At 38.9% G+C, this 27,344-nt stretch overlaps 1 protein-coding gene across 3 annotated transcripts in view; it reads right to left on the minus strand.

Moving 5' to 3' along the window:
• LOC124788186 (transcriptional regulator ATRX homolog) overlaps positions 1 to 27,344 on the minus strand; it is a 495,869-nt gene that overhangs the window by 320,885 nt on the left and 147,640 nt on the right. For all 3 annotated transcript variants that reach the window (XM_047255347.1, XM_047255346.1, XM_047255348.1), the window contains one exon: positions 12,895 to 13,044. In XM_047255347.1, coding sequence (XP_047111303.1) covers positions 12,895 to 13,044 — 150 coding nt within the window. The remainder of the gene's footprint in view (positions 1 to 12,894; positions 13,045 to 27,344) is intronic.

The following is a 27,344-nucleotide window of genomic DNA, read 5'->3' on the forward strand; positions in this document are numbered from 1 at the left end:
TTTTTTTCAATTGTTGAGACTCCGCAAGAATGATATACCTGAGTTTAAAGATTGGTCAGGGTGTTCGGGGTATAAGTGGACATCCCACGATATTGAAAACAAGATCATTGATCTACTAGAAAAGTCTGTGTTGAGAAAGGTATTGGCTTCAATCAAGAAGACTGAACATTTTTCTATTATGGTTGACAAAACAAGTGATTCTTCAGTTCATGAACAAGTGTCATGTTGTATTCGTACTGTCGATGATTCCTTAATCATCAATGAAGACTTTATTTGCTTATACGAGGCCCCCAACACTGAAACACACACTCTGTTTAGTATTTTAAAAGACGTTTTTGCTCAATGAACAACTTAAAGAGGACAGTGCTACGATGGTACCACGAATATGAGAAGTACGTTTAAAGGAGTTATTTTGGATATACAACCACTAGCACATTATGTGCACTGCACTTCTCACAGTTTATACTTGGCAGTTTAATAGGATGGGACTTTTCAGAAGTATATGCTGTGAGAGTACCAACGACCAAGCTGGTCTACGACCCCTTTGCCCAACTCGATGGACAATGTGAGCTTCTAGTATCTCGAGAATATTGAAAAACTTAAGAGTTTTTTGAAACATTTTCTGCAGAGAACAAAACAGAGGCAGGTTACCAATGTGCAGGCTACCTTGAATCAATGCTACAATTCATGACTTATTTCTTTTTACGTGTTTATTGCCAGGTAATGAACTGGGAGGATGTCAATGAAAATATTCAATGCCCTCATCTAAGTGTTGCTGATCTGGAAAAAACATATGAGGGCTTGGTTGAATGGAAGGCATGATAGTTTTGAAAACTTTTAGGAATTGTGTTTAAAAGAAAAACCTTCACAAGTTGATGATCCTTCGCTTCCTCAAAATCGAAGTATACCAAAGAAGCGTGAAAAAACAAAGCCAGCTCACTACACACTTTCAAAACCCCAAAGGAATACTACAAAGCTATTTACATTGAAGTTTGTGAAATGGTGCAATCTTGCATTACTGAGTGGTTTGCTTTAACTGGACTCACATACGTCCTTGCAGCTGAACAAGAGTGCCTACTTTTAGTAAACAGAGGTTAATCAAATTTGGAAAAATCAAGTTTTTCAAAAATGACTTTGACATTGAGAAACTGCGCCTACACTTGAATATGTTAGCTGACATCGCTAATAAAAAACAACTCATCTTAAAAAACATGCGTGATGTAAGAAGGTACATAAAACAACAGTCTGCAGTTGGAGAAATGTTAAGTGAAGTAGTGAAGTGCATTAAGCTTCTCCAAGTAGTTCCAATCACGATAGCAACAGAGAACGGTCATTTAGTGCCCTTAGACGTCTGAAGTCATATCTCTGATCAACAATGAGACAGAAGCAACTGAACAACTTGGCTGCCCTGCATGCCCACCGAGATGTTTTGGATGAATTGGATATCCGACCAGTCATCAACGACTTCATATTCAGTAATCCAGTCAGATGGTCGACATTTGCACCTTTCTAAAGACACTCTAGCCCTAATAATGGCATTTAGGGCAATATTAAAAAATCTTTATAAAATAGAGAATTATATACATACATAATGTTAAATTTTCAGTTTCAAAATATTAGTACTAGTTTAGTACTGTATTACTATATTACTGTAGTACTGTACTACTTATTTTCAAATACTTAAATATTTTTAAGGTGTAAGACCCAATTAAAACCTGCTATTTACATACTTTTTGACTGAAAGTATTTGGCGTACTGTACTAACTTTATGAACTGTATTAAAGCATTAACATTGAGATATTTTTTTTACTTAATGAACCCTGAGCCTTATGTAAGCTTAAATTAGCTATTTCACTTACTAATCAAAGTGCTATTACTGTACAACAGCAATATTTTATGTTTTATTCTTTCAATGATAGTTTAGGATTCATTTAAATATAATTTCAGTCTTTTCAGAGCTATATATTCACTGCTCTGTAATAGTCTATAAGCATGATTATTACTGTAAATTAAAGTAGCTTTTTACGAAAATACTGTGTTGGTTTCTTTTTTTAAAGCCAAAAAATGTGTCAGGCTTGTCGAGTTCCCCAGAGTGTCGAGTTATCGAGAGTCCAGTTTTCGGGGTTCTAATGTTGATCATATGACTCTAAAATGCTTAAAAAGAACTTAAAAACTCACTATTTTTCATCTAAAATTTAGAAAATTTCCTGGGGCAAGACCGCCAGTTTGAGCCCCCCTAATATTTTTTATAAGTCGGCACCCCTGACTGTATTTCACTGTGCAAGAGTTGGTTTAGAGCAAAGCTTTCAGGCGGGCACCACGCCAGTTAATTATTCACGTACCAGTTCAAAGTTACCATACGTTAATGTTTCTATTTCAAGTCCAACAGCTGTGCCATAGACTCTTTTTTAAAAAAAGCTGTTGGTTTGTGCTGCATTTATTACCTATTACCGCAGCCAGTATATGCAATGTGTGGTACATGGTCATTTGTAAGCAGATGTGTTAATTATACTGCTTAAATGGGATACGCCTGCTACTAACTATGTGAATCATATTTTGAGTGTGGTTTCAGTTGCCTGAGACTGCAGTTGTGCGTGTGAGTTGCATTTTCGTGTGTGCACATGCGTGTGTGCATGTGCGTGTGCTTCTACGTCTATTGTTGATGAAGGCCTACATGGCCGAAAGCTTTGTTTGTGACAGTCTTTTTGTTGTGCCTATCTGCAGCTCAGCATCTCCACTATATGAAAAGTAGCAATTTTCCTTTTCATAATATTTTTATACTCCATCCTGGATTTTCCATTCTTTGATTTTAATCTTACAAAATCTTTATTCATAGGTGTGGGTACTGAATATTAATAGACCACACAGAAAGCTCTCAATTTAAGGGAGATGCTTTTTTTTTATTTTTTTTAAAAGTAAGATTGTGTATCAGATGTTACCATTTCAGGATTTTGAAATATACACTGTGCTGGACACACTAATTTTCTTTTTAAGTTACCATTTTGAACTAGTGTGCCCGTGTAAGTTTTTGCCTCTGGGAATAGAGTATTGCCTTTTTAAATTAAATGTTAATGTGATTTTAACAGTTGTTCAATACCTTAAATGAGCCAATAAAAAATTTAATTTAAAAGCCCATATAAGAGGATGTCATGTATACGTATTATAATTAATACTATCTTAGCCCGATGCAAATTTGATCTGTTTTTCACATGAGCCAAATTATTCACTCGTGTATTCTAATTATGTTACAGTGATGGAGCACAATATGCAACTTGTGGTCTATAAGCTGTAGATGAACATTCATAGAAGCAACTGTATTACCAAGGAGTGAAAGAAATTATTGTCATTTTGTTGCACAAGTGGCAAAGCAATGCATGCAAGCACGGGCAGAAGCCAGAGCAACTTGCTGAATACAAATGGAATGCCGCATGAAGGATGCCTGCCAGATGTAACGCATGACCTTACATGAGATGTTGCCTCTGGGTGTGACCAGACACGCTTACATGACATGGCATAGGAAATGTGGCAGACACAAGGGATGTAAGGTTGCAAAGACCGTTCATTAGCTGTGAACAGTCATCCCAGATGGACCCCATATAGAATAGGTTTCAAGTCTGGACTTAAAGAGTGCTGCACTCAGCACTTAGCCATGTGTACATTACTCCAAGGGACCTTTTTAGAATATACAGGAGAGGAATAGTGTACTGTCAAGCATTTGATTAGGTAATCTGTAAAGTATTGTCCTCATTTGTTCACATTTCCTTGACCAAACTCCATGATATCTCAAAATATTCAGTTAGCCAATGCCACAAAATGTTAAGAGATGGAACTTCCCACATATAACCTATGTCTAGATCGCTCGCTTGATATTGATTTTACGGTACTAGGTGTTCAGGGGTTTGTCATGGATTAGTAAGGGTCATTTGCAGTTTTACTATGCAGCAAGTATGTGCTATGAATTATTGAAATAGCTCACCCTTCCTTTTGTAATATCAAATCCACTCAGTGTGACATCAAGCAAAAAGATGGAATGATTCCAAAAATCCTGTTTTTTTAGCTGAACAATCGGTATGCGGGCCAGCAGAAGGGCTGACAGAATTGGAGAGGAGGAGGAGGAAGAGAAGAAGAAGCAGCTGCAGATGGTTGGCACATGGATGTTAAGGCAGTTACGTCTCAGAAGGCAATCAGAGGCAGTACAAGAACAGCAGTAATAGCAGATAGCTGTGTGAGGGTGCAGACAATGAACAGAGGTGGTCCAGCAGCAGCAGCGGATGGTGGTGTGAATACACGGACAATGCTCTGTTCCAGAGGACACACAGCAGCAAGACTTCATGAAGTGAGTGAAACACCTTAGCAGGTATGTCACGTAATGGAGGTTGTATTGCATGAGATGGTACTGAGAAGCAAAAGTCACCCAGTAGGCCAGTTAGCTGTTTTGTCTTAAGCACTCAAGTTAATACTGCAATCATTCAATGGGACTAAGAATATTCCAAATGATTTTCTCAACAACTGTAATACTGTTTTTGAACTCCTAAATCCAGAACAGCATGACACTTTGTTGAAATTTGTGAAAACCCAGACAGCTGGTTCAGTGTGAAGCAAGTTACTAGTCGAAAGACCTAAGTGTCACCTGGTGAGACTGCATGCCATCTTCCTAGAACATTATACCAACGAATGAACTAGGTAACTATGCATGCAAAATCTTTGTGAATCAGCAGGAACATGGAGAAAGTATAATGCAGCAGGGTTCATGGCTGGACACAATGCAGCAACACATTAGAGAAGCCATTACAGATACAATGTGAGAGTCAGAGTTAGAAGACAGTCTTGTGCTCATCTAGACGCTAAGCAGAGCTGAGTCTATTCAAGGGATTTATGACAATAGGATAAAGACAAAATTGGGTGCACATTGTGAACAGTTGTCGTTAGCAGCAGCAATATATGTCATTTTGACAGAGGAAAGCACGACAGCCTCACAAAAGAAAAAAATAAGTGGTCAAAGCGATAGTGCGGCACTGTGAAATGAGAAGAAGTCCCTGAAGTGTTTCACATGCAGTAGGTCAGCCTTTGTATAGTGAGGTTATCCTATGTCTTAATTGGAAAAATATTGACAGTCAACTATGAAAAAAGAAATGAATCTGTAGAATTGGAGTGCCCAGGAAGGAGCAAAGAATAGCGTGAAATTTCTTGTTGATAGTGTGGCACAAATAAGACTAGTGGAAGAAGTAGCCTGAAACATAGCAGAAGGCATAGTCAGGCAGATAGTATTAAAATTTGGAAACTTGCTAGTATGGCTGGAAAGACAGGGAAACATAACCCTCAGATCGTGAAGGATAGTGAGGGATTGCTTCTGTGTAATAGGAACTATGTATATCTTCCATTTGATGAGCTGGTGGACAAAGATTTCTTTAATGAAAATCGAGTTGTAATAAATTATGCCAGAAAAAGTATGTGGATCCAAAGAGAATGGATTAAAATAGAGATGGAGCAAGAGAATGAGCTCCATATAGTACATACACAGGAAAGGGGTGAAACATGCATAGAAATATGAAGGTAGGGATAGGAAGCTGTTGTTCTATGGCAAGAATTAAAAAGTGTTGAGAGTCTGTGTATCCATGGAGAACCAATCAAAATGAAAGTGGAGCAAGAGTGCAGTTTCCACAGAGTGCATGAACAGCAAACAAGTCAGTTCTTTCAAAACAAGCTAACATGCAAAGCGAAACATGTAGAAATCCAAAGGCTAGTAGGGGCAGGAAGCAAACTGTCATCCTACAGAAGATGCAGGCAGAAGGAATTGTCAAATAGAAATTAAAAAGTGATAGCAAGAGACATGAGCAAGTTGAAAAAAAGGCTAACAGAGGAGGGGTGGGGGGGGTGAGGGGGGGGTGGGGGGGGGGGGGGGGGGGGGGGAGCGCCTTGAGAGTAACAAGAGCGCAAGTTGAGAACAGAGGAAAACAGAATGATGGGGGCTATCGTAAGTGTACTGAACACTAAAAATGAGTGTGTATCATTAGAATTCCCACAGCAGTAATGAAGCACAAATCGTTCAGTGAGTGCCATGTCACTAAGAAAAAGCAACAGCAAAATTATGAACAAGTACGCTGAAAGAAAATATCTGTGTTATTTAAATCTGGATGGGAAGCAGCAATTACTAAGCTATGCACCATGTGTAGTGATCATTTTCATTTGCCAGAAAATGAGATATTTTATACAGAAAGCATCAGGCATGAGATCAAACTGTAAAAGATGGGGTGACTTTTTCATGACCCTACAAAATACCACAACCACTGAAGGACCTGCTGCAAAAGAAAATAGTAAAAATGTTGAAGAATATTATGCTGCCAAGTGAAAGAAGATGGAATTTTCTGCTGATGATTATTCCAAAACAGGTGGATGCCAGTGAAAAGTGAAAATGGTGTATAGTTGCTGACCATAGTTGACCAAATGAAATCTCCCTAAATTCAGTTTATTCATTGCAGAGGACAGATGAAATAATTGACAGTCTAGGAAAGGCAAAATAGCTCTCAGCCCTTGATAGCAAAAGGCTATAAGCAGATCTTCAAACAATGGAAAATCCAGAATGGAATGCGAGAGTCTTTTTGTTGTGCCTATCTGTGACTCAGCATCTCCATTATATGGTGAGCAGCAATTTTTCATAATATTGTACAAGCAGATCTTATTAGACAAAGAATATCGAGAAAAGACAGCCTTCAGTACATTGTACAGACATTACAAATATAAATGGATGCCAATGGGTCTTAAAACAGCCCCAAGACCATTTCAGAAACTGATGATCTCTGCTAATCAATTTGGAGAGATCCACTTCATTTGTACTCTTATTTATTCAAACCACGACCAGTTTTGAGATTTTAAAATCTCATCTTCAGGTGTATGAAATTATTGTATTTGGTAATACATAACATGCTGTCGGCCCAGTCAGTGCAAGAGTTCCAATCATTGCAACTTGGCAGAAACTGACTGCTGCTAGGAACAGTAGTGGTTGGCATTAGCTGTGAGAGAAAGACGGTGACAGTGGGTGAGAGCTCAGGACCACAAAGTCAGCTGCCTAGGACAGGTCTCAGGCCTTGGCTTAGTTTTCCCTGACTCTGCCATACTTAATATTTAGACAGGCATACCTTACTCTGGCAGAACTATGCAAACTGTGCTGCAAAGTGTAACACCAAGTATATGTAGGCGAGTTATTCAGCTGCCCAGAACTGGTATGAGGTATGATAAAATTGTTTGTTCAGATGGATGCTAGCAGGGGGCTCCAGGACCCTGAACATGGCTGGGCCAACCGGAGCAAATACAGTCTCAGGTAGCCGGAAACAGAAAAATCCCAAAACTGGGAACTTCAACGACAGCTGCCCACATGGCCTTTGTGCAGGAAAAGTGCCAGAAAGGGTGGAGTGTGAGACAGTCTGGAATATCGCTTCTTGTATCTCTCATAAACTCTATAATAAATCACAATATTATGAAAAGGATAGTTGCTACTCCCCTTACAGCAGAGATACAGAGTCGCAAATAGGGACAACAAAAAGACTATCAGAAAGTTAGCTTTTGGCCCACAAGGCCTTCGTCAGAAAAACAAACACACACACACACACACACACACACACACACACACACACTCGACCACAGTCTCCGGCTGCTGAGGCCAGACGAGGCCAGCAACTGTGGTCATTTGTGTGTGAGTTGTGTTTGCACATGTGCGTGTGTATGTTGTCCATTTCTGAAGAAGGCCTTGTTTTGCCAGAAGCTCACTTTCTGATAGACTTTTAGACTTTTGTTGTGCCTATCTGCGACATAGTATCTCCACTATAGGGTGAGTAGCAACTATCCTTTTCGTAATACTGTTATGTTCCATCCTGGATTTTCCACTGCATAATAAATCACAATTACATAATAGAGCAAATCTGAATACATCTGCAATCTCAGAAAAATAGAGGCATCGAATGAAACAATATTATTTTCAACAAGTTAAAATCTACAGTGACTAAATATTTTCACAATGAACTTTAGAGTTACCAACTTTTAAACGCTTCATGACATTTCAACAAACAATATTCCAGATGATAACATTGCACTATAACTATCATTCCTGAAAGCCATTCACCTGTCTCTATTTTATTCATTGATATACTATGTTTTTTATATCATTTTAATTATGTACATGTATGTAAGAACATTGCACCCTCCACAATAACACACCAATTGGATGCAACATGAATATCTCATACATTATCATACTTGTGTAGGAACATGCACTATTTGGCCAGTAACTTTAAATAAATATGATTACAATTGACATTAAAAAACCAATATAATTTAAGAAGTGGTCGATCACATGTATTAGCTGACACCACCATCGGAAAGGGTACCAAAAGAGTTGTATCAAGCAGACATAAACAACTGTTTTAAACGCATTTAATGACAATTTATTGTCATTTAACATGAGTGCACATACACTAGAATGCTAGCTTATTTATGTGTCAACAAACCTTTATTTCTATTTATTGTAAATGATCTGAGAGTGACTGAATGTTTATAACATTTCTTTATTTAAATAGTGGTGTAATTGATTAGTTTAATGTGGAAAGTGGTCAAGTTGCATCAAAACCATGTCTGTAGAACTTAAGAATGGTGTGTTTTTGGTGGGAATGGCCTTCAGCTAATGGAGAAGCAAACAGTACTGGAATATGATGATGATGATACTTGGTTTGTGGGGTGCTCAACTGCATGGTTATCAGTGCCTGTACAAATTCCCAATCTTTACACAGTCCAGTCTCGCCACTTTCACAAATGATGATGAAATAATGAGTACATCACAAACACCCAATCCCTGGACAGAGAAAATCCCGACCCAGCTGGGAATCAAACCTGGGACCCAGTGATCCAGATGCAGCAACGCTAGCCACTAGACCATGAGCTGTGGACAGTGGTGGAATACTTCTGAAGTCAAGTGGAGATGAACACTTTCAAGTGGCACACTCAAGGGAGTGATTCTGATCACTTTTACATTAGATCTTGAAGAAGGCTGGGATTTCATGTTGTCTTCTTGAAGAGGGCAGACCTCCTCTGGGAATTTATGTTATTTGATCCTGTAGGTGATTGATTCTGGGAGGTGAACAGCCAATTCACTACTCTAACTTCTGAAGGGACTCTTAAATATCACGGGGTCTATATGCACCCCAGAGCAAAACTTTTAATTTTCTGCTTGCATTACGGAATTGAGAAAAGACAGAGCATGAGTTTTGGTTTGTTAGCTCTTGTGTGTTACTGTGTAAATCATCAACACTGAACTCCAAATTATTTGAGCTGGCAAATATTTCGTGTATTGTTATCAAGAAATGGACTTAGCTTGTCATGCATATTGGATGACAATGTAGTTATGAGATTCAGCTACTATTCTTGTAAAGCTCTCAATGCAACTTTACAGCATTCAATACGATTATTTCTGTCCATATTATACATAGTTATCATAGGGCCACTTTCTGTCTGAGTTTTACTTTCTTGAATAAACATTATTCAATATACTTCTCTGTCATCTTAATTAATTACAGATATCAGAATAGAATCTTTTTTTTAATTATTCATTTATCTTTTATTTAATATGTTTGATTATTTTATTACTGCAAAATTCTAACTAAGGCATTTATTACTGCAAAATTCTAACTAAGGCATTTGACTGCAGGATCACATCTTCAGGTTATTATTTGCCGTGGGATAGCAGCTGGGCATGAAAGTAAACATGTGTGGCTTGACATCAAGCTATTATTTTTAAACAGAGCCATGCATAGCCTAATTACTTAAGGAATGAGCAACATCAGGTGAAGTCTCAATTGGTTTGATCATATGGAATGCTGGTAGTAGAGTCTACTACTCAGCAGAATACCCACGAGGTAAAATCACAATAGGAGTAGGGTATTTTTAAGCATTCACTCAAATGAGCTGTAAAGATTGTTTTCAAGTATTTTATTGTTTGTATTTCACGACAGAGATCCTTAATTCTTGAAAATATTCACTTAGCCAGTACCACAGAATGCTAAGTGCTGTACCATGTCATGTATAAGGTCAGTGTCAAGACCATTCACTGAATGTGACAATTTGCTGTTTGTATTAATGAAAACTGCAAAGCTGTCCTCACAAAGGACTCGTTTCTCACAGCAAAGTACACCAGACATGGTATCTGTAGTAACCAAAACCAACTGCGGGAACACCTTGGGCGGCGGATCGGAGCCGCCAGGCGGGGAAGCCGCCGGCGGTGGAGCACGCACCACTGGGTAAACACAGGACGAGTCGGAAGACAGACTGACAACAACTGACAACAACCGACTATGACCGACACAACAAGGAACAGATAAACAACGGAGGCTTGTGGAAACCACAACACCAAACACCAACAGTAGATCCACTCGAAACCAGAGCCAGGCAAATGTCAACAATGAGCAACGACCAGAACGCAGTACCACCGAGACAGAAATGAAATCCAGAGCGAGTACCAGACTGACTGGACTATAGCAGAGCGGGTCCCTATATACGAAACCGGAGAGAGCGGCTATTGGCCACTGTCTGCATGTGGCGTGTGGCGTAGTGGTGGCGCCCTCGCTGCGCGGAATAGCCGCCGCGGAGGCAGAGCCCTCTATGAACTGACCACGTTCATTTGTTCTGGCGCGTGTTCGACTTCCGCGGCGGAAGGTATTAGAGCATCCATGGTGGTTGCTGCATACTCTTAAACGACTTACTAAGTCTCACAGAAAGTGCTCCTCATTGTGACTCATGACCACAGTGTAAACCACCAGCAGCTGGCTGCATCTGGGGAACAAATCACACAGTCTGTTTTCGAAAATGGACACGCATAAAATAGTTGTGGTTATTATGTTTGTTGAAGAAGGGGCATAGAAAATCTCAAAGATGATTCTAAACTTGTCAATGGTTTGAACAGTGGACTGCTGGTAGAGAAACACTTATATGGTACACAACAATCTAAGATACACGCTAGCAGAGGTTATTTGTTAACTCAATTGACTCTCCATCACTTTCCATTTTTAAACTGAATCTAGTTAACAGTACATCGTATAATATCAGTTTCCGCAAGCATAATACCCATATTCTCAATGTTGTATTGACTATCATTCCTCTAAATTAACATATTTCACCATATTAACTTCAATATCGAGATTCATTTTGTAATTTCATTCATGCTAGCAAGATACAAACATGAGACAGTGCACAGAACCAAGAGATAGGCATATTTTACATTAGAAAATAAATAAAAAAAAATTTTAAAAAAATATACAAATGTCTATAAAGGCTGTAACAAATATGTCTATATTTGACATTTAGCATTGACAAACTGTACAAAAAACAACATGGTTTTGATAAATCATCATTGTGCAGTGGCATTGAAACAGCATACTCCCATAGCACACAAGTTATAACAACAAACATCAAATACAAAAAGCCTGTGTTTCCCAGCATTTAATTTTAACATGGCAAAAAGATGCATTTTTGGAGCTCCTCAATGTGCTGGTACTTTGAAACAGTTTGTACTGATACTATGTATGCTACAATATAAAAAACACCAAATACAGATTTCAGCTCCATACAACTAATAAAATATGGCATCACCTAAGTTCTCCTTGTGACATAAAACTGACACTGAATCTCACAGGCAACATTCCTCTTCACAAGGCAGAAATCTGACATGGTGAGTTCTTCATTTCACGCTGTGCAATGTAAGGGAACATGGAATTCCATGGTGTAACATCATTGGATCGTTGTCCACAAATGTTTTCACATCCCGTTGGAAGATACCTTGATGCAGGAAGTGTAAATTATGGATGAATATTGTGCTGTGGTGTGAAATTGTCAGAGGTTGGCTTTCAGAATTTTTTATATTAAAATAATGTGTGTTAACAGGTCATTCTGCATGGTAATCAATCAGTTTAACACTCCCACTTCCTACAAGTGTTCCACTTCATACGAATGCACTTCACTTCAAATTGTTTTCACTACAACTTAATATCAGCAGACTTTGATAGAAATGATACATCATGTTTCAAATTGTACACTTTTCACACTATGGTCATTGTTGACTTGAATCACAAATCAGCAAGAAAGTTGGCAAAGTGGTACTTTGAATTAAAATTAGTAAAACAAGAACCAAAGCCTGAATATCAAATGCTGATTCAGAACGCAAATATGTATTCATATTTACACATGTTTTTAATTTTAAAAAATCCATATTTGCTTTTGTGCGAATGACGAATTCACACTGATGTCACAAGTTCTTCTATGCTAGTTAACGCTCCATTGCACTCACAATCATGCAATGGGAAACCGACCTGGAGCCTGAGAACCAACAGCTGATAATGAAGATTCCTCAAGATGGCAAACACAGTAGAGGTGACAACAAAGATTGCAACAACTCAATGCACTACTTCACTTTTCCTTATTCTATTCCAAAACCAATTGTTTCCAAAGCATGATCAAATTATCTGCAAGAAAATTACTCAGAAAATTTCCTTCCATCAACGAGTAGTTCAGCTCTCACTTAAATCCCTCGGAATTCCCCTGAGTCTTCCTGAATTACCCAATTTTTTCATTAAATTCTATTTTCCTGAGTATTCTCAATTTTCCAGGTTTTCCAGCCAAGTCGCCCCATGTTTATTGTCAAGAAAAAGTTATTTAACAGTAGAAAGAAAGTTAGTAAATTACAATTAAAAAATTACATTCACTGCATGTCATTTACTCACTTTCTCAAATTTTATGTTTTCATGTACTGCATTATAAGAAGTGATGCAACAGATAATCTAATATTATCATAATTACTATGACTTCATAAGTAATCAAAATTAACATCCAATATTGAAACAAGAAAAGTGTTTTCACCTGAATCACTGGAGTCGTGCAATAACAACTGCTTGGCAATTTCATCATGATTCCCAGTAACTTTATCATCTTGTTTTCCAGGTTTCACTGGCTGTCCCTCAGAAACTGGGCAATAGTCTTCTCCAGCAGTATCAGAATCAGTACTCGTATCTAAACAAGAGAAGTACAAAACAACTAAAACAGGAATATGGGCATCACATTATACATTAAAGGAAGAGTAGTACAATACAGTTGTAACTATTACTCCAAAAACTTGCTGTCAGCTCACAGGCTGGATTAGAAGCGTATCAGCCACTCTCATAAGGTTACCTTTCCATTCTATAAATTTTTGCATCACCTTGTTGCATTGTTGAAAGGAGGAAGAAAGATAATATCATAAGGACAGAGTATCACAAGGGTAATATGCACAAATGCAATAAAAATTAAACATTAAATGGAGCAAACAATTATTAAGAAGGTAGACAACCTACTCACCTTAAGGACAAAATGCTGAGCAGTAAATAGGCTCACAAAACAACATACGCAATACAGATGTCAAACCAGTTTTTGAAAACACATTTTTTTCACACAGTTACAGCAATTCATCTTTAAGGTGAACAGGTAGGATGGCTTCGTCTCCTAATAACAATTTGTTTTCATCTCTGACCTTCCCCTTGATATTACCATCAACTGCAATGAATGAAATAACTGCCATACAAACAGAAATTTTTTGGAAAATACAAAGAGAGAGGCTTGAAGAACTAGAATTGCCCGCAGATATGGAATGATAATGAGTTACAATAGTAAGGCATTTACTCACATCATCCATAAGGAGGCCATGTCTCTGTACTGTTTCTATATGCAGTGAAATAAGGGAGAGCTCAAAATACTAATGAATTTTATGACCTGTTATGAAACACTATCATAAAAATAAATAAAAATCATTATATACTACTCGTGGAAGATTTAAATGCTTGAATGGGTAAAAGACCTATTAAAGACCTACTATGTACAAAGGGTAAAAATAAACTATATAATTATGGAAAGAAGCTAACAGAGTTTGCCAGACATAGTCAAAAAGAATAACAAACACTTTTTTTTAAACACCACAGTACATACAGTTCCGTACAGTGAATGGTATGATGCCATTATTAAATATAGACCTTAATCAGAAGCATATAACTAAGGTAGAATATTCCAAATTTTTAGGTGTGTCCATTGATGAGAGATTAAATTGGAAGAAACACATTGATGATCTGCTGAAACGTTTGAGTTCAGCTACTTATGCAATAAGGGTCATTGCAAATTTTGGTGATAAACATCTTAGTAAAGTAGCTTACTACGCCTATTTTCACTCATTGCTTTCATTTTTGTTGTTGCGATCTTCAGTCCTGAGACTGGTTTGATGCAGCTCTCCATGCTACTCTATCCTGTGCAAGCTTCTTCATCTCCCAGTACCTACTGCAACCTACATCCTTCTGAATCTGCTTAGTGTATTCATCTCTTGGTCTCCCTCTACGATTTTTACCATCCACGCTGCCCTCCAATGCTAAATTTGTGATCCCTTGATCCCTCAAAACATGTCCTACCAACCGATCCCTTCTTCTAGTCAAGTTGTGCCACAAACTTCTCTTCTCCCCAATCCTATTCAATACCTCCTCATTAGTTACGTGATCTACCTACCTTATCTTCAGCATTCTTCTGTAGCACCACATTTCGAAAGCTTCTATTCTCTTCTTGTCCAAACTAGTTATTGTCCATGTTTCACTTCCATACATGGCTACACTCCATACAAATACTTTCAGAAACGACTTCCTGACACTTAAATCTATACTCGTTGTTAACAAATTTCTCTTCTTCAGAAACGCTTTCCTTGCCATTGCCAGTCTACATTTTATATCCTCTCTACTTCGACCATCATCAGTTATTTTACTCCCTAAATAGCAAAACTCCTTTACTACTTTAAGTGTCTCATTTCCTAATCTAATTCCCTCAGCATCACCCGACTTAATTCAACTACATTACATTATCCTCGTTTTGCTTTTGTTGATGTTCATCTTATATCTTCCTTTCAAGACACTGTCCATTCCGTTCAACTGCTCTTCCAAGTCCTTTGCTGTCTCTGATAGAATTACAATGTCGTCGGCGAACCTCAAAGTTTTTACTTCTTCTCCATGAATTTTAATACCTACTCCGAATTTTTCTTTTGTTTCCTTTACTGCTTGCTCAATATACAGATTGAATAACATCGGGGAGAGGCTACAACCCTGTCTCACTCCTTTCCCAACCACTGCTTCCCTTTCATGCCCCTCGACTCTTATAACTGCCATCTGGTTTCTGTACAAATTGTAAATAGCCTTTCGCTCCCTGTATTTTACCCCTGCCACCTTCAGAATTTGAAAGAGAGTATTCCAGTCAACATTGTCAAAAGCTTTCTCTAAGTCTACAAATGCTAGAAACGTAGGTTTGCCTTTTCTTAATCTAGCTTCTAAAATAAGTCGTAGAGTCAGTATTGCCTCACGTGTTCCAACATTTCTACGGAATCCAAACTGATCTTCCCCGAGGTCCACTTCTACCAGTTTTTCCATTCGTCTGTAAAGAATTCGCGTTAGTATTTTGCAGCTGTGACTTATTAAACTGATAGTTCAGTAATTTTCACATCTGTCAACACCTGCTTTCTTTGGGATTGGAGTTGTTATATTCTTCTTGAAGTCTGAGGGTATTTCGCCTGTCTCATACATCGTACTCACCAGATGGTAGAGTTTTGTCATGACTGGCTCTCCCGAGGCCATCAGTAGTTCTAACGGAATGTTGTCTACTCCCGGGGCCTTGTTTCGACTCAGGTCTTTCAGTGCTCTGTCAAACTCTTCACGCAGTATCTTATGTCCCATTCCGTCTTCATCTACATCCTCTTCCATTTCCATAATATTGTCCTCAAGTACATCGCCCTTGTATAGACCCTCTATATACTCCTTCCACCTTTCTGCCTTCCCTTCTTTGCTTTGAACTGGGTTGCCATCTGAGCTCTTGATATTCATACAAGTGGTTCTCTTCTCTCCAAAGGTCTCTTTAATTTTCCTGTAGGCAGTATCTATCTTACCCCTAGTGAGACAAGCCTCTACATCCTTACATTTGCCGTCTAACCATCCCTGCTTAGCCATTTTGCACTTCCTGTCGATATCATTTTTGAGACGTTTGTATTCCTTTTTGCCTCCTTCATTTACTGCATTTTTATATTTTCTCCTTTCATCAATTAAATTCAATATTTCTTCTGTTACCCAAGGATTTCTATTAGCCCTCGTCTTTTTACCTACTTGATCGTCTGCTGCCTTCACTACTTCATCCCTCAGAGCTACCCATTCTTCTTCTACTGTATTTCTTTCCCCCATTCCTGTCAATTGTTCCCTTATGCTCTCCCTGAAACTCTCTACAACCTCTGGTTCTTTCAGTTTATACAGGTCCCATCTCCTTAAATTCCCACCTTTTTGCAGTTTCTTCAGTTTCAATCTGCAGTTCATAACCAATAGATTGTGGTCAGAATCCACATCTGCCACAGGAAATGTCTTACAATTTAAAACCTGGTTCCTAAATCTCTGTCTTACCATTATATAATCTATCTGATACCTTTTAGTATCTCCAGGATTCTTCCAGGTATACAACCTTCTTTTATGATTCTTGAACCAAGTGTTAGCTATGATTAAGTTATGCTCTGTGCAAAATTCTACAAGGCGGCTTCCTCTTTCATTCCTTCCCCCCCAATCCATATTCACCTAGTATGATTCCTTCTCTCCCTTTTCCTACTGACGAATTCCAGTCACCCATGACTATTAAATTTTTGTCTCCCTTCACTACTTGAATAATTTCTTTTATCTCGTCATAGATTTCATCTATTTCTTCATCATCTGCAGAGCTAGTTGGCATATAAACTTGCACTACTGTAGTAGGCATGGGCTTTGTGTCTATCTTGGCCACAATAATGCATTCACTATGCTGTTTGTAGTAGCTAACCCGCACTCCTATTTTTTTATTCATTATTAAACCTACTCCTGCATTATCCCTATTTGATTTTGTATTTATAACCCTGTAATCACCTGACCAGAAGTCTTGTTCCTCCTGCCACCGAACTTCACTAATTCCCACTATATCTAACTTTAACCTATCCATTTCCCTTTTTAAATTTTCTAACCTACCTGCCCGATTAAGGGATCTGACATTCCACGCTCCGATCCGTAGAACACCAGTTTTCTTTCTCCTGATAATGACGTCCTCCTGAGTAGTCCCCGCCCGGAGATCCGAATGGGGGACTATTTTGCCTCCGGAATATTTTAACCAAGAGGACGCCATCATCATTTAATCATACAGTAAAGCTGCATGTCCTCAGGAAAAATTACGGCTGTAGTTTCCCCTTGCTTTCAGCCGTTCGCAGTACCAGCACAGCACGGCTGTTTTGGTTATTGTTACAAGGCCAGATCAGTCAATCATCCAGACTGTTGCCCCTGCAACTACTGAAAAGGCTGCTGTCCCTCTCCAGGAACCACATGTTTGTCTGGCCTCTCAACAGATACCCCTCCGTTGTGGTTGCACCTACGGTACGGCCATCTGTATAGCTGAGGCACGCAAGCCTCCCCACCAACGGCAAGGTCCATGGTTCATGGGGGGATTGCTTTCATATGGCATCATATTTTGGGGTAATTCATCACTGAGGAATAAAGTATTTACTGCACAAAAGCGTGTAATCAGAATAATAGCTGGAGTCCACCCAAGATCATCCTGCAGACATTTATTTAAGGATCTAGGGATATTCACAGTAGCTTCTCAGTATATATACTCTCTTACGAAATTTGTTATTAGCAACCAAACCCAATTCAAAAGTAACAGCAGTGTGCATAACTACAATACTAGGCGAAAGGATGATCTTCACTATTCAATATTAAATCTAACTTTGGCACAGAAAGGGGTGAATTATACTGCCACTAAAGTCTTTGGTCACTTACCAAATAGTATCAAAAGTCTGACAGATAACCAACAAGTATTTAAGAAGAAATTAAAAGAATTTCTGAATGACAACTCCTTCTACTCCATAGAGGAATTTTTAGATATAAATTAAGAAAAAAAAATTATAAAAAAATAAAAATAAAAAAAATAAAAAACACAAAAAAATAAAAAAGTTGTTATATTAACTTAAGTATGTTGTTAAATTAACTTAATTATGTCATGTATTGGAAAATTTGACTCGTTCCACATCATTATGAAATATTGTATTCATGATCCATGGAACTAGTATTAATCTAATCTAATCCATAAATTTACATGGGCAGCTCAAGGTACAGGTTCAATAACAGACTACATTCTTGCAAATAAAAAGATATGGGTAAGAATAAAAGACATCTTGATAGAATTTGGAGTGGACTCTAAAACAGAGGAAATTATTAAGAAAACTCTAACACAGACACATTCAAAGGTATAATTTATGGGAGAACTCTCCAAAGAGTCTTTAATTAAAACTGGATTGCGACAGAGTGATGGACAGTCCCCAGTTGTTTTCAGTTGTGTGTTAGAGGTGGTCTTCTGAAAATGAGAAAAAGAATGAGTCAGGAAAAGGCTAGTGAACAAAGTTCACACTGGAGGCTCAAAGAACAGTTATTGCAGTCAACTGCCTTGCTTACACCAATGACTTGGTGGTCCTGTCAAAAAAACAAGTACACAACCAACATCCAAACAGCACCTCGTCACCTAGCAACAGATAGAAAAATGACAGTTTCAGATATCTTGGTGAGATAGCGCATGTGACAGTTAGTAAAAAAGAAGCCAACAATAGAAAGCGAGAGAAGATTGTGAATGCTTTCAAAGGAAAGCTTCATTCAGGCACTACAACACAATGATCAAAACCAAGTGTCTGTACACTATTTACTGGCTGAGAATGACAGGAAAGGTTGACTGAGAGAAGACAAGAAATTTTAGTGCAAGAGCCTTTGCAAGAGGATAGTATAGAGTTCGAGGAAGAGAAGAATTATAACGGGATAATGAGTGCCTGACGAAGTCAATAATGAAATGGTCACTGAATGGACATCTGTTCAGGATGGATGCAACCCCACTTATGAAGTAGATGTTTAATGTATTGAACAGCACACATAGTCTTTGATAAATAGCTGAAGGAAGTAAGGAAGGACCTCAAGAGCACTGAAGTGAATCAGAAAGATTTCTCCAACTGTGATCGGTTAGAGATCACTAAGCAATAACTTTAAGGATTTCCATGATGAGCAATAGCAAAACAGCAGTTGTACAGAAGAGAGAAAACAGGCCGCAAGAGACAGAATAACACACTTTTGGGCTGCAAAATAGACTTCCAAAAATGCCTAGAGTTCTCTAACGGCCGTACACGAGAGTGGAAAAAAGACTCTACAGAAGCTTGGGTGTATCATCACATCACTTGTAAATAAGAAACAATATAACGTGGTTTTTTTTTTTTTTTTTTTTTTTTTTAAAATGGGAAAAACCATGCATCAACTCCCAGTCAGGTGTAAGAACTTATATGGCACACCAAACTGTCATATCAAAAGAGACTAAACGAGAAATGGCAAATGAAACCATCAAGTAACAACATAAATGGAGACTGGAATACTGTTACAGAAATTAGCCGTTGTAACATTAGGAACAAGGGAGAGAGAGAAATCAAATTGCACAAACTAATGAGGAATAAGTCTGTTAAACTCCTGTAACGAACTGCATACTAAAATTATGAATAAAAGATTAATACCAACAGTGTAAGCACAACGTTAAAAGCTATAACATGGTTTTAGAAAAGGTAGATCAAACTGTATTTGTGTTTTCACTTTGGCGCAAGCAACTGAGAAAAGAAGAGAATTCTGACCATCAACTCATTACATTTTTACTGATCATGAAAAAGCGTTTGACAAGGTAACACCGAAAATGCTACTGGGATCGTTAAAGAAATGACACTTCCAACACATCTCATTTCGGCAATTCAGTCATTATACAAAAATAACAAAATAAGGATCCATATTGTAAGGGATACGAAAGGGAAGCAGTGGTTGGGAATGGAGTGAGACAAGGTTGTAGCCTCTCCCTGATGTTATTCAATCTCTATATTGAGCAAGCAGTGAAGGAAACAAAAGAAAAATTCAGAGTAGGTTGGTTGGTTGGTTTGGGGAAGGAGACCAGACAGCGTGGTCATCGGTCTCATCGGATTAGGGAAGGATTGGGAAGGAAGTCGGCCGTGCCCTTTCAGAGGAACCATCCCGGCATTTGCCTGGAGTGATTTAGGGAAATCACGGAAAACCTAAATCAGGATGGCCGGACGCGGGATTGAACCGTCGTCCTCCCGAATGCGAGTCCAGTGTCTAACCACTGCGCCACCCGCCACCCCGCTCGGTTAATTCAGAGTAGGTATTAAAATCCATGGAGAAGAAATAAAAACTTTGAGGTTCGCCGATGACATTGTAGTTCTGTCAGAGACAGCAAAGGACTTAGAAGAGCAGTTGAACGGAATGGATAGTGTCTTGAAAGGAGGATATAAGATGAACATCAACAAAGGCAAAACGAGAATAATGGAATGTAGTCGAATTAAGTCGGGTGATGCTGAGGGAATTAGATTAGGAAATGAGACACTTAAAGTAGTAAAGGAGTTTTGCTATTTGGGGAGCCAAATAACCGATGATGGTCGAAGTAGAGAAGATATAAAATGTAGACTGGCAATGGCAAGGAAAGCGTTTCTGAAGAAGAGAAATTTGTTAACAACGAGTATAGATTTAAGTGTCAGGAAGTCGTTTCCGAAAGTATTTGTATGGAGCGTAGCCATGTATGGAAGTGAAACGTGGACTATAAATAGTTTGGAAAAGGAGAGAATAGAAGCTTTCGAAATGTGGTGCTACAGAAGAATGCTGAAGATTTGATGGATAGATCACATAACTAATGAGGAGGTATTGAATAGAATTGGGGAGAAGGGGAGTTTGTGGCACAACTTGACTAGAAGAAGGGATCAGTTGGTAGAACATGTTCTGAGGCATCAATGGATCACAAATTTAGTACTGGAGGGCAGCGTGGAGGGTAAAAATCATAGAGGGAGACCAAGAGTTGAATACACTAAGCAGATTCAGAAAGATGTAGGTTGCAGTAGTTACTAGGAGATGAAGAAGCTTGCACAGGATAGAGTAGCCTGGAGAGCTGCATCTAACCAGTGTCAGGACTGAAGACCACAACCACAACAACAACAACAACAACAACAACATTGTAAGGAATGGGACAAAATCTATCAATATTAATCAGAGAGTTAGACAAGACTGCCCACTGTTCCTCACAATTTTCAACGTTTATTTTCACAATATCATTCATAACAATGCATTAAGATGTGATAATTACAATTTCATGGTGCTGCTGTTTGCTGAAGATCAGATTGCAACAGGTGAATCTGAAGAAAAGATTCAAATTACAGTAAACAGTTGAGTCAAATTGCCACTAAATATGGAACGAGAATGACAGATAAAGCAAAAGTGGTGAAATTTCAAGGATTGGAACCCATAAGAGCCAGAAGTGCTATAGACGGACAAATAACTGAACAAATAAAGAGAATTTAAATATCTAGAGAGTAATTTTGAATTTTCCAAGTCACATGACTTGGGAGCTAAAATTGGCCAGGTTCAGACATACCCATGGAACATCACATCAGACATTAAAAAAAATTAAATTTTACAAATAATAGGCCTGTCTTTGCTGCTGTACAGTATCAAATGTTGGATCCTAGTATCATTATAATTATGACAAATTGAATCACCACAGATGGGGTTCCTATGCTTTGTAGAGGAATATTCACCACTGGATCAGAAATGAAGTGGATAATATAATGTTGGCTAAAGGTAGCATTAATTTTCTATTACGAGAGGGTTGGAACTTAAATAGTGGCAACTATTTATTCACAAGAATTACAAAAGAGTTGCACGTTTGCACCTGTTACTGTCCTTCAAAGCAGTCACCAGCGTTGTGTAGAACCTATTGCCAGCGATGTGGAAGGAGTAGTATACCATTAGCAGAGTCTGTTCTGTTGATGGTGCGAATGGAGCAGTCTACTGCATGTTGACTGTCTGGAACAGTTCTGAAGCGAATGCCACGAAGTGGTTCCTTCATCTTCGGAATCAAATCAAAGTCACAAGGACTTAAGTCCGGGGAGTATTGTGGGTGGTACAGTACTTCCAACTCCCATCGACCGAACAGAGCAGCCCCAGCTTGTGCTGTATGCGCCTGGGCACTGTCGTGCAAAAATGGTGGGTCGGTTGCGCAGAAAGTGTCGCCGCTTCTTTCGCAAAGCTGAATGCAGGTGAGGCTCCAAAAATGAACAGCAATACTGTGCAATGACGGTCTACTGTGGGGGAACATAATGCATTAGGATAACACAATCACAGTCGTACACGAGAATCACCATAACTTTCATCATACTGGGACTCTGACACAGTTTCGACTTTCACGGAGACCCATAATGATGCGATTCATTGGATTGGCATTTCAGTTTTGGCTCGTAAGATGTAGCCCATGTCTCATACAGTGTTACGATACGGCGTAAGAAAGCCTCTCCTTCGCACTCATAGCGCTCCAAATGCGTCTGAGCAGTGTCGTAATGCATCCATTTCTGCATTTCTGTCAAGTCATGCAGAACCCATCGTGATGCAATTTTTCGTATGCCCAGGCGTTCCTTCAGGATGTGAAGCACACTCGTATGCGCTAATCCGGTTTTGTGGGTGAGCTCACGAATCATATGGCGTCGATCACTGTCCACTAATGCGGCAACACAGGGTGTCGACGTGGACAAGAAAAAATTTCTCCCGGATGAAATTAAGTATAAAGCGGGTGAAAATACATCCGTGTTAAGTAACAGTATACTTTCCCTCGGAGCCTTTGAATCGTAAAGGTCTTATACCGGCAGAGGACGTCCCAGCACTTTAGGAAACGAAATCCAGGAAAAACAATGCATTTCGAAAGTTGTTTGATACGAGACAATATGCACAGAGTTTACTTTCGTATTGCGAAAGTATATACACAAATTCCACAAATTACAGCACGCTAGCTTCCGAAACTCTAAAATAGAGATTGCGTTGAGTGATGCACTTTTGTCAGCCAGTCATAGCTCATGTCACATGATCTCGCTAGCGAATGACCTCAGTTATTCAGAGCACGAGGCCTACGAGAAAGACAGACCGCGACGCGTGCGTTACGAAGATAGGCCGAGCTCGCTCAACTCAGCAAAGTGTATGTACAAACGAGAATTGCATCGTCTATTGGCATCCACTGTTATTAGTCCTACAATGATAGGAAGTCCGTAGGCCTACTAACAGGCTCTAATTTGGCAATTAAAATCGTGCCAAAATGATTATCAGTTGCGTAGAAAAGTAGAAGTGTTCTGGCATGAAGAGATTTGTGACATTGCTCAGTAACACATTATGCACATTTTTTTGAAGGTCAATTACACTTTTTGCCATCGATTGTATAATTTTTTATCTATGAAAGAACAACATTAAATATGAAAACTAACTTGAAGCTCGGTCTTTTTTTAGCGTGTGTTACACGTTAAGTCATATCAAATACAAATGTGCCGGTAAAATTTTAAATAGTGGCATAAATGACTTATCTTCTGGGCCCGACATTTTTCAAATGGCTGATCCTCAAAGTGTTACGTTTTGAATGAGAGTTATAACGCCCTGTGATTTAAGAAATTCACTGCACATTCTCACACATAACATAAATCATCTTGCGTGGAAATTTACTTTGAAAGTAACGCATCTCAAGCCACTATTTGTAATATTTTCTGGTGATCTGTTAGAAATGTAAACAATTGTGACGTCACGCACATCGAATGCACATTAGTTGTTACGGACGTACTGCATAATCTTCGACCTAAAGCCTTTGACACTTTTCGGTGTCGGCACTCTGGTCTGTGCATTGAGTAAATTACCCATTTTCTATGCAACTAAACTTTTATTTTGGTGTTATTCTCTGATTTACGTTTCACTGCTGCAGTATTATTCAGCAGTAGTGGACTAAAGTTATTTGTCAGCATATCAGCTCTTACACGTCAAACCTACAAAACTTTAACTAAAATCAAAAACAATGAAAAATCCTGGAATTCTAAAAAATTCCCGGGTTTTTCCCGGATTTGTCCCAGATGAAAAAATTCCCGGGTTTTTCCCGGATCTCCTGGGCCGTATACACCCTGTCCACACATAAAGGAGCTGGAGATCCCCAGAACAATCGGAGGCACACCCTCTGTATCCGAACATCACTCCTGCACCCTCCACTAAAAAAAAAAAAAAAAAAAAAAAACTGGCTACATGAACAAGGTAAGGAAAGTGACGATGTGTCTGTCAACCAACGAATGATGTAAAAGAACAAGAAGTAATAAAAAGATGGGAAGAGCAGGTGTGTTGTTCATGCCACATCCTTGCCCACGTTTATTACATTTTGTTGCTAAGTCTTAATGCACAGAATACCAATATTTTGTTACAGGAGGCTAGTGAATAGGTAGGTTCACAAAGCAGACTCATCGAATGATGTGCCAGATCATTACATAGCGTGAGAACAGCCTAGTGAGCAAGAACTGCATCGGACTAGACCAGAGAGAGACAGTGAGAATCGTGCACTAAGCTGACAAGGGAACCTCCCCATCGCACCTCCCTCAGATTTAGTTATAAGTTGGCACAGTGGATAGGCCTTGAAAAACTGAACACAGATCAATCGAGAAAACAGTAAGAAGTTGTGTGGAGCTATGAAAAAAATAAGCAAAATATACAAACTGAGTAGTCCATGCGCAAGATAGGCAACATCAAGGATAGTGTGAGCTCAGGAGCGCCGTGGTCCCATGGTTAGCGTGAGCAGCTGCGGAATGAGAGGTCCTTGGTTCAAGTCTTCCCTCGAGTGAAAAGTTTAATTTTTTATTTTCAGACAATTATTATCTGTCCGTCCGTCCGATGCAAGGTAACTGCGCCATAGTATGGGGACACTACACCTAAACAAACATCGAAAGACACGATGTCAGTCGACTACAGCGCACGGAAGAGAGAGTATTCCTGCTAACAAGGCTCCCTGGCTGGCAGTTGACTGTTCGCTACTTTGGACAAGCGTGCATTAAATACGTGAGATGTATTCCGTGGGCAATATGAATCCAGCAAATATAGCTCGCGACTTCAATAACAAGGTCAATGAATATTTTCCGAACTGTAAGGAAATGGAAAGTTCCTTAAGGGATCGAACAACTGTCGAACATTTGTATGATTATTTCCTACATTTGTCGATGAACAGTATGTGTGGTGATGCCGATACCTTGCTGATTTCTGCGGGCTGTATGTACCAGATGATGAGATTGTTGACGATCCATACGAAGAACACGAAGAGGAAATACTGCGACTTCAATCTGATGGTATTTCTTTGGGTTACATGAAGGAAATGCTCCAATACAGATTACTGTCCAAACCAATTAAAAAATGCAAATATAGATTATGGAGTGAAGTGACAAATAAATTTCAGAAATTTAATGGGATGGAGGAAAAAAAGCACAATTAAATATCGCAAAGAAGCCGTGGAACAAGGTGGAACCCGAAGACAGAAGTTCAGTGAACTAGAAAACCATGTATACCGACAATTTATTAAAGCCAGAAATGAATTACGTGCAGTGCATGATACAGACCTACAGATTTGGGGATTGCAGTACGCTAAACAAATCGACCTGGACTTCAAGGCTTCATCTCATTGGCTTGTCACGTTCAAAGAAAATACAGAATTACGAGCAGGAAGATTACGAAATATGTAAGCAAGAACTACATGAATAAACTGGAAGAACTTTTAGTGTGTTCCAAAACGTTTGTTACAGAAACTAACGTCAGATTCCAACAGTATGAAGACGCATATATTATCAACTCAGATCAGTCCGCTTTTAACTATGAAATGAAATCGACCCGCACATTATCGTTCGTTGGGGAAGGCGACACGGAATGTACTGCAGACCAGCTGCATGCCACTTCACATAGTTCAAAGCAGGAGTTCTTTTACCTACATTTTATTTATGTTTGTATTTGGACCGCAAGTTCAGCAACAGGTGAGTAGGGTACTTGCACAAACACCGAATGTCATTGTGAATTGCAGTGCATCAGGAAAAATGGAGAAAAGACTAGTGAAAGACTTTAATGAACGTGTGATTGTTCCTTACACAGACAAAGATTTTGCCTTACTCCTTGACAGCTATACAGGACAGAAGGATCAGGCATTTTACAATTTTAGTGTGGGAGTAGACATGATTACCATTCCTCCAGGTTTTACACCTCTTGTGCAACCATTAGATGTGTTTGGTTTTCGGCAAGTGAAATACTTTGTGAAAAGATTCTATGATTTTGCAAAGCTGCACAGGTACACAGAGCAGTATTGTTTATGTGATTGTGTGTCAATTATCAAAGTTCAGGCACGCACACATAATCAACTTCGCTCTCCAAAATTCCAGGACATGTTAAGATTTGCTTGGACATATGCAGGAGTTGAATGTCTACACACAGAAAAATTTGAAAACGTTAAAAACATATGTTTTGACAAAGCACAGGGAAAACTGTGCGACTGTGAAACTGCTGCATTCATTTGTTGCAATTTATGTGACAAACTCTTATGTTTTCATCACTTTTTGGGAGTGATTATCACATCCACAAGAAAACCTAAATCGGGCAAGGTAGAAGAATCTTTTTACCCATTTGCCAAGTGTACAAGTTAGGTGGGTCGACAACATATTCCTGTCATGTGATGCACATGCAGTCACCAGTGTCATATAGAAAATATCAGACGTGTTTTCCTGTGGAAGAATCGGTTGACCTATGACCTTGAGATCAAATGTTTTTTGTTCCCATTGGAGAGGCACGTCCTTCCATCTACTAATCGCACGGTTTTGCGGTGCGGTCAGAAAACACGGACACTAAACTTATTACAGTGGAACACAGACGTAAATGAACGAACGGACAGATCATAAATTTGTGAAAATAAAGAAAGTAAACGTTTCACTCGAGGGAAGACTTGAACCAAGGACCTCTCGTTCTGCAGCTGCTCACGCTAACCACGGGACCACAGTGCTCCTGAGCTCACACTATCCTTGATGTTGCATATCTTGCACATGGACTACTCAGTTTGTATATTTTGCTTATTTTTTTCATAGTTCCACACAACTTCTTCCTGTTTTCTCGATTGATCTGTTTTCAGTTTTTCAAGGCCTATCCACTGTGCCAACTTATAACTAAATATGAGGGGGGTGCAATGGGGAGGTTACCTTGTGAGCACCAAGGAGCAAATCTTTCATTATTTATATTTACTGTTTAAATATTAATATACAGCTCCGACCATGCTGATGACTTTATTTGCACTAAGAACTTGCTAAAAATAATTTCAATATTACTCAGTTTATCAGCAACTTATAAATTTTAATTACTGTCAGATAA

The sequence above is a fragment of the Schistocerca piceifrons genome, chromosome 3, assembly GCF_021461385.2.
Source record: "Schistocerca piceifrons isolate TAMUIC-IGC-003096 chromosome 3, iqSchPice1.1, whole genome shotgun sequence".
Classification (NCBI taxonomy): domain Eukaryota; kingdom Metazoa; phylum Arthropoda; class Insecta; order Orthoptera; family Acrididae; genus Schistocerca; species Schistocerca piceifrons.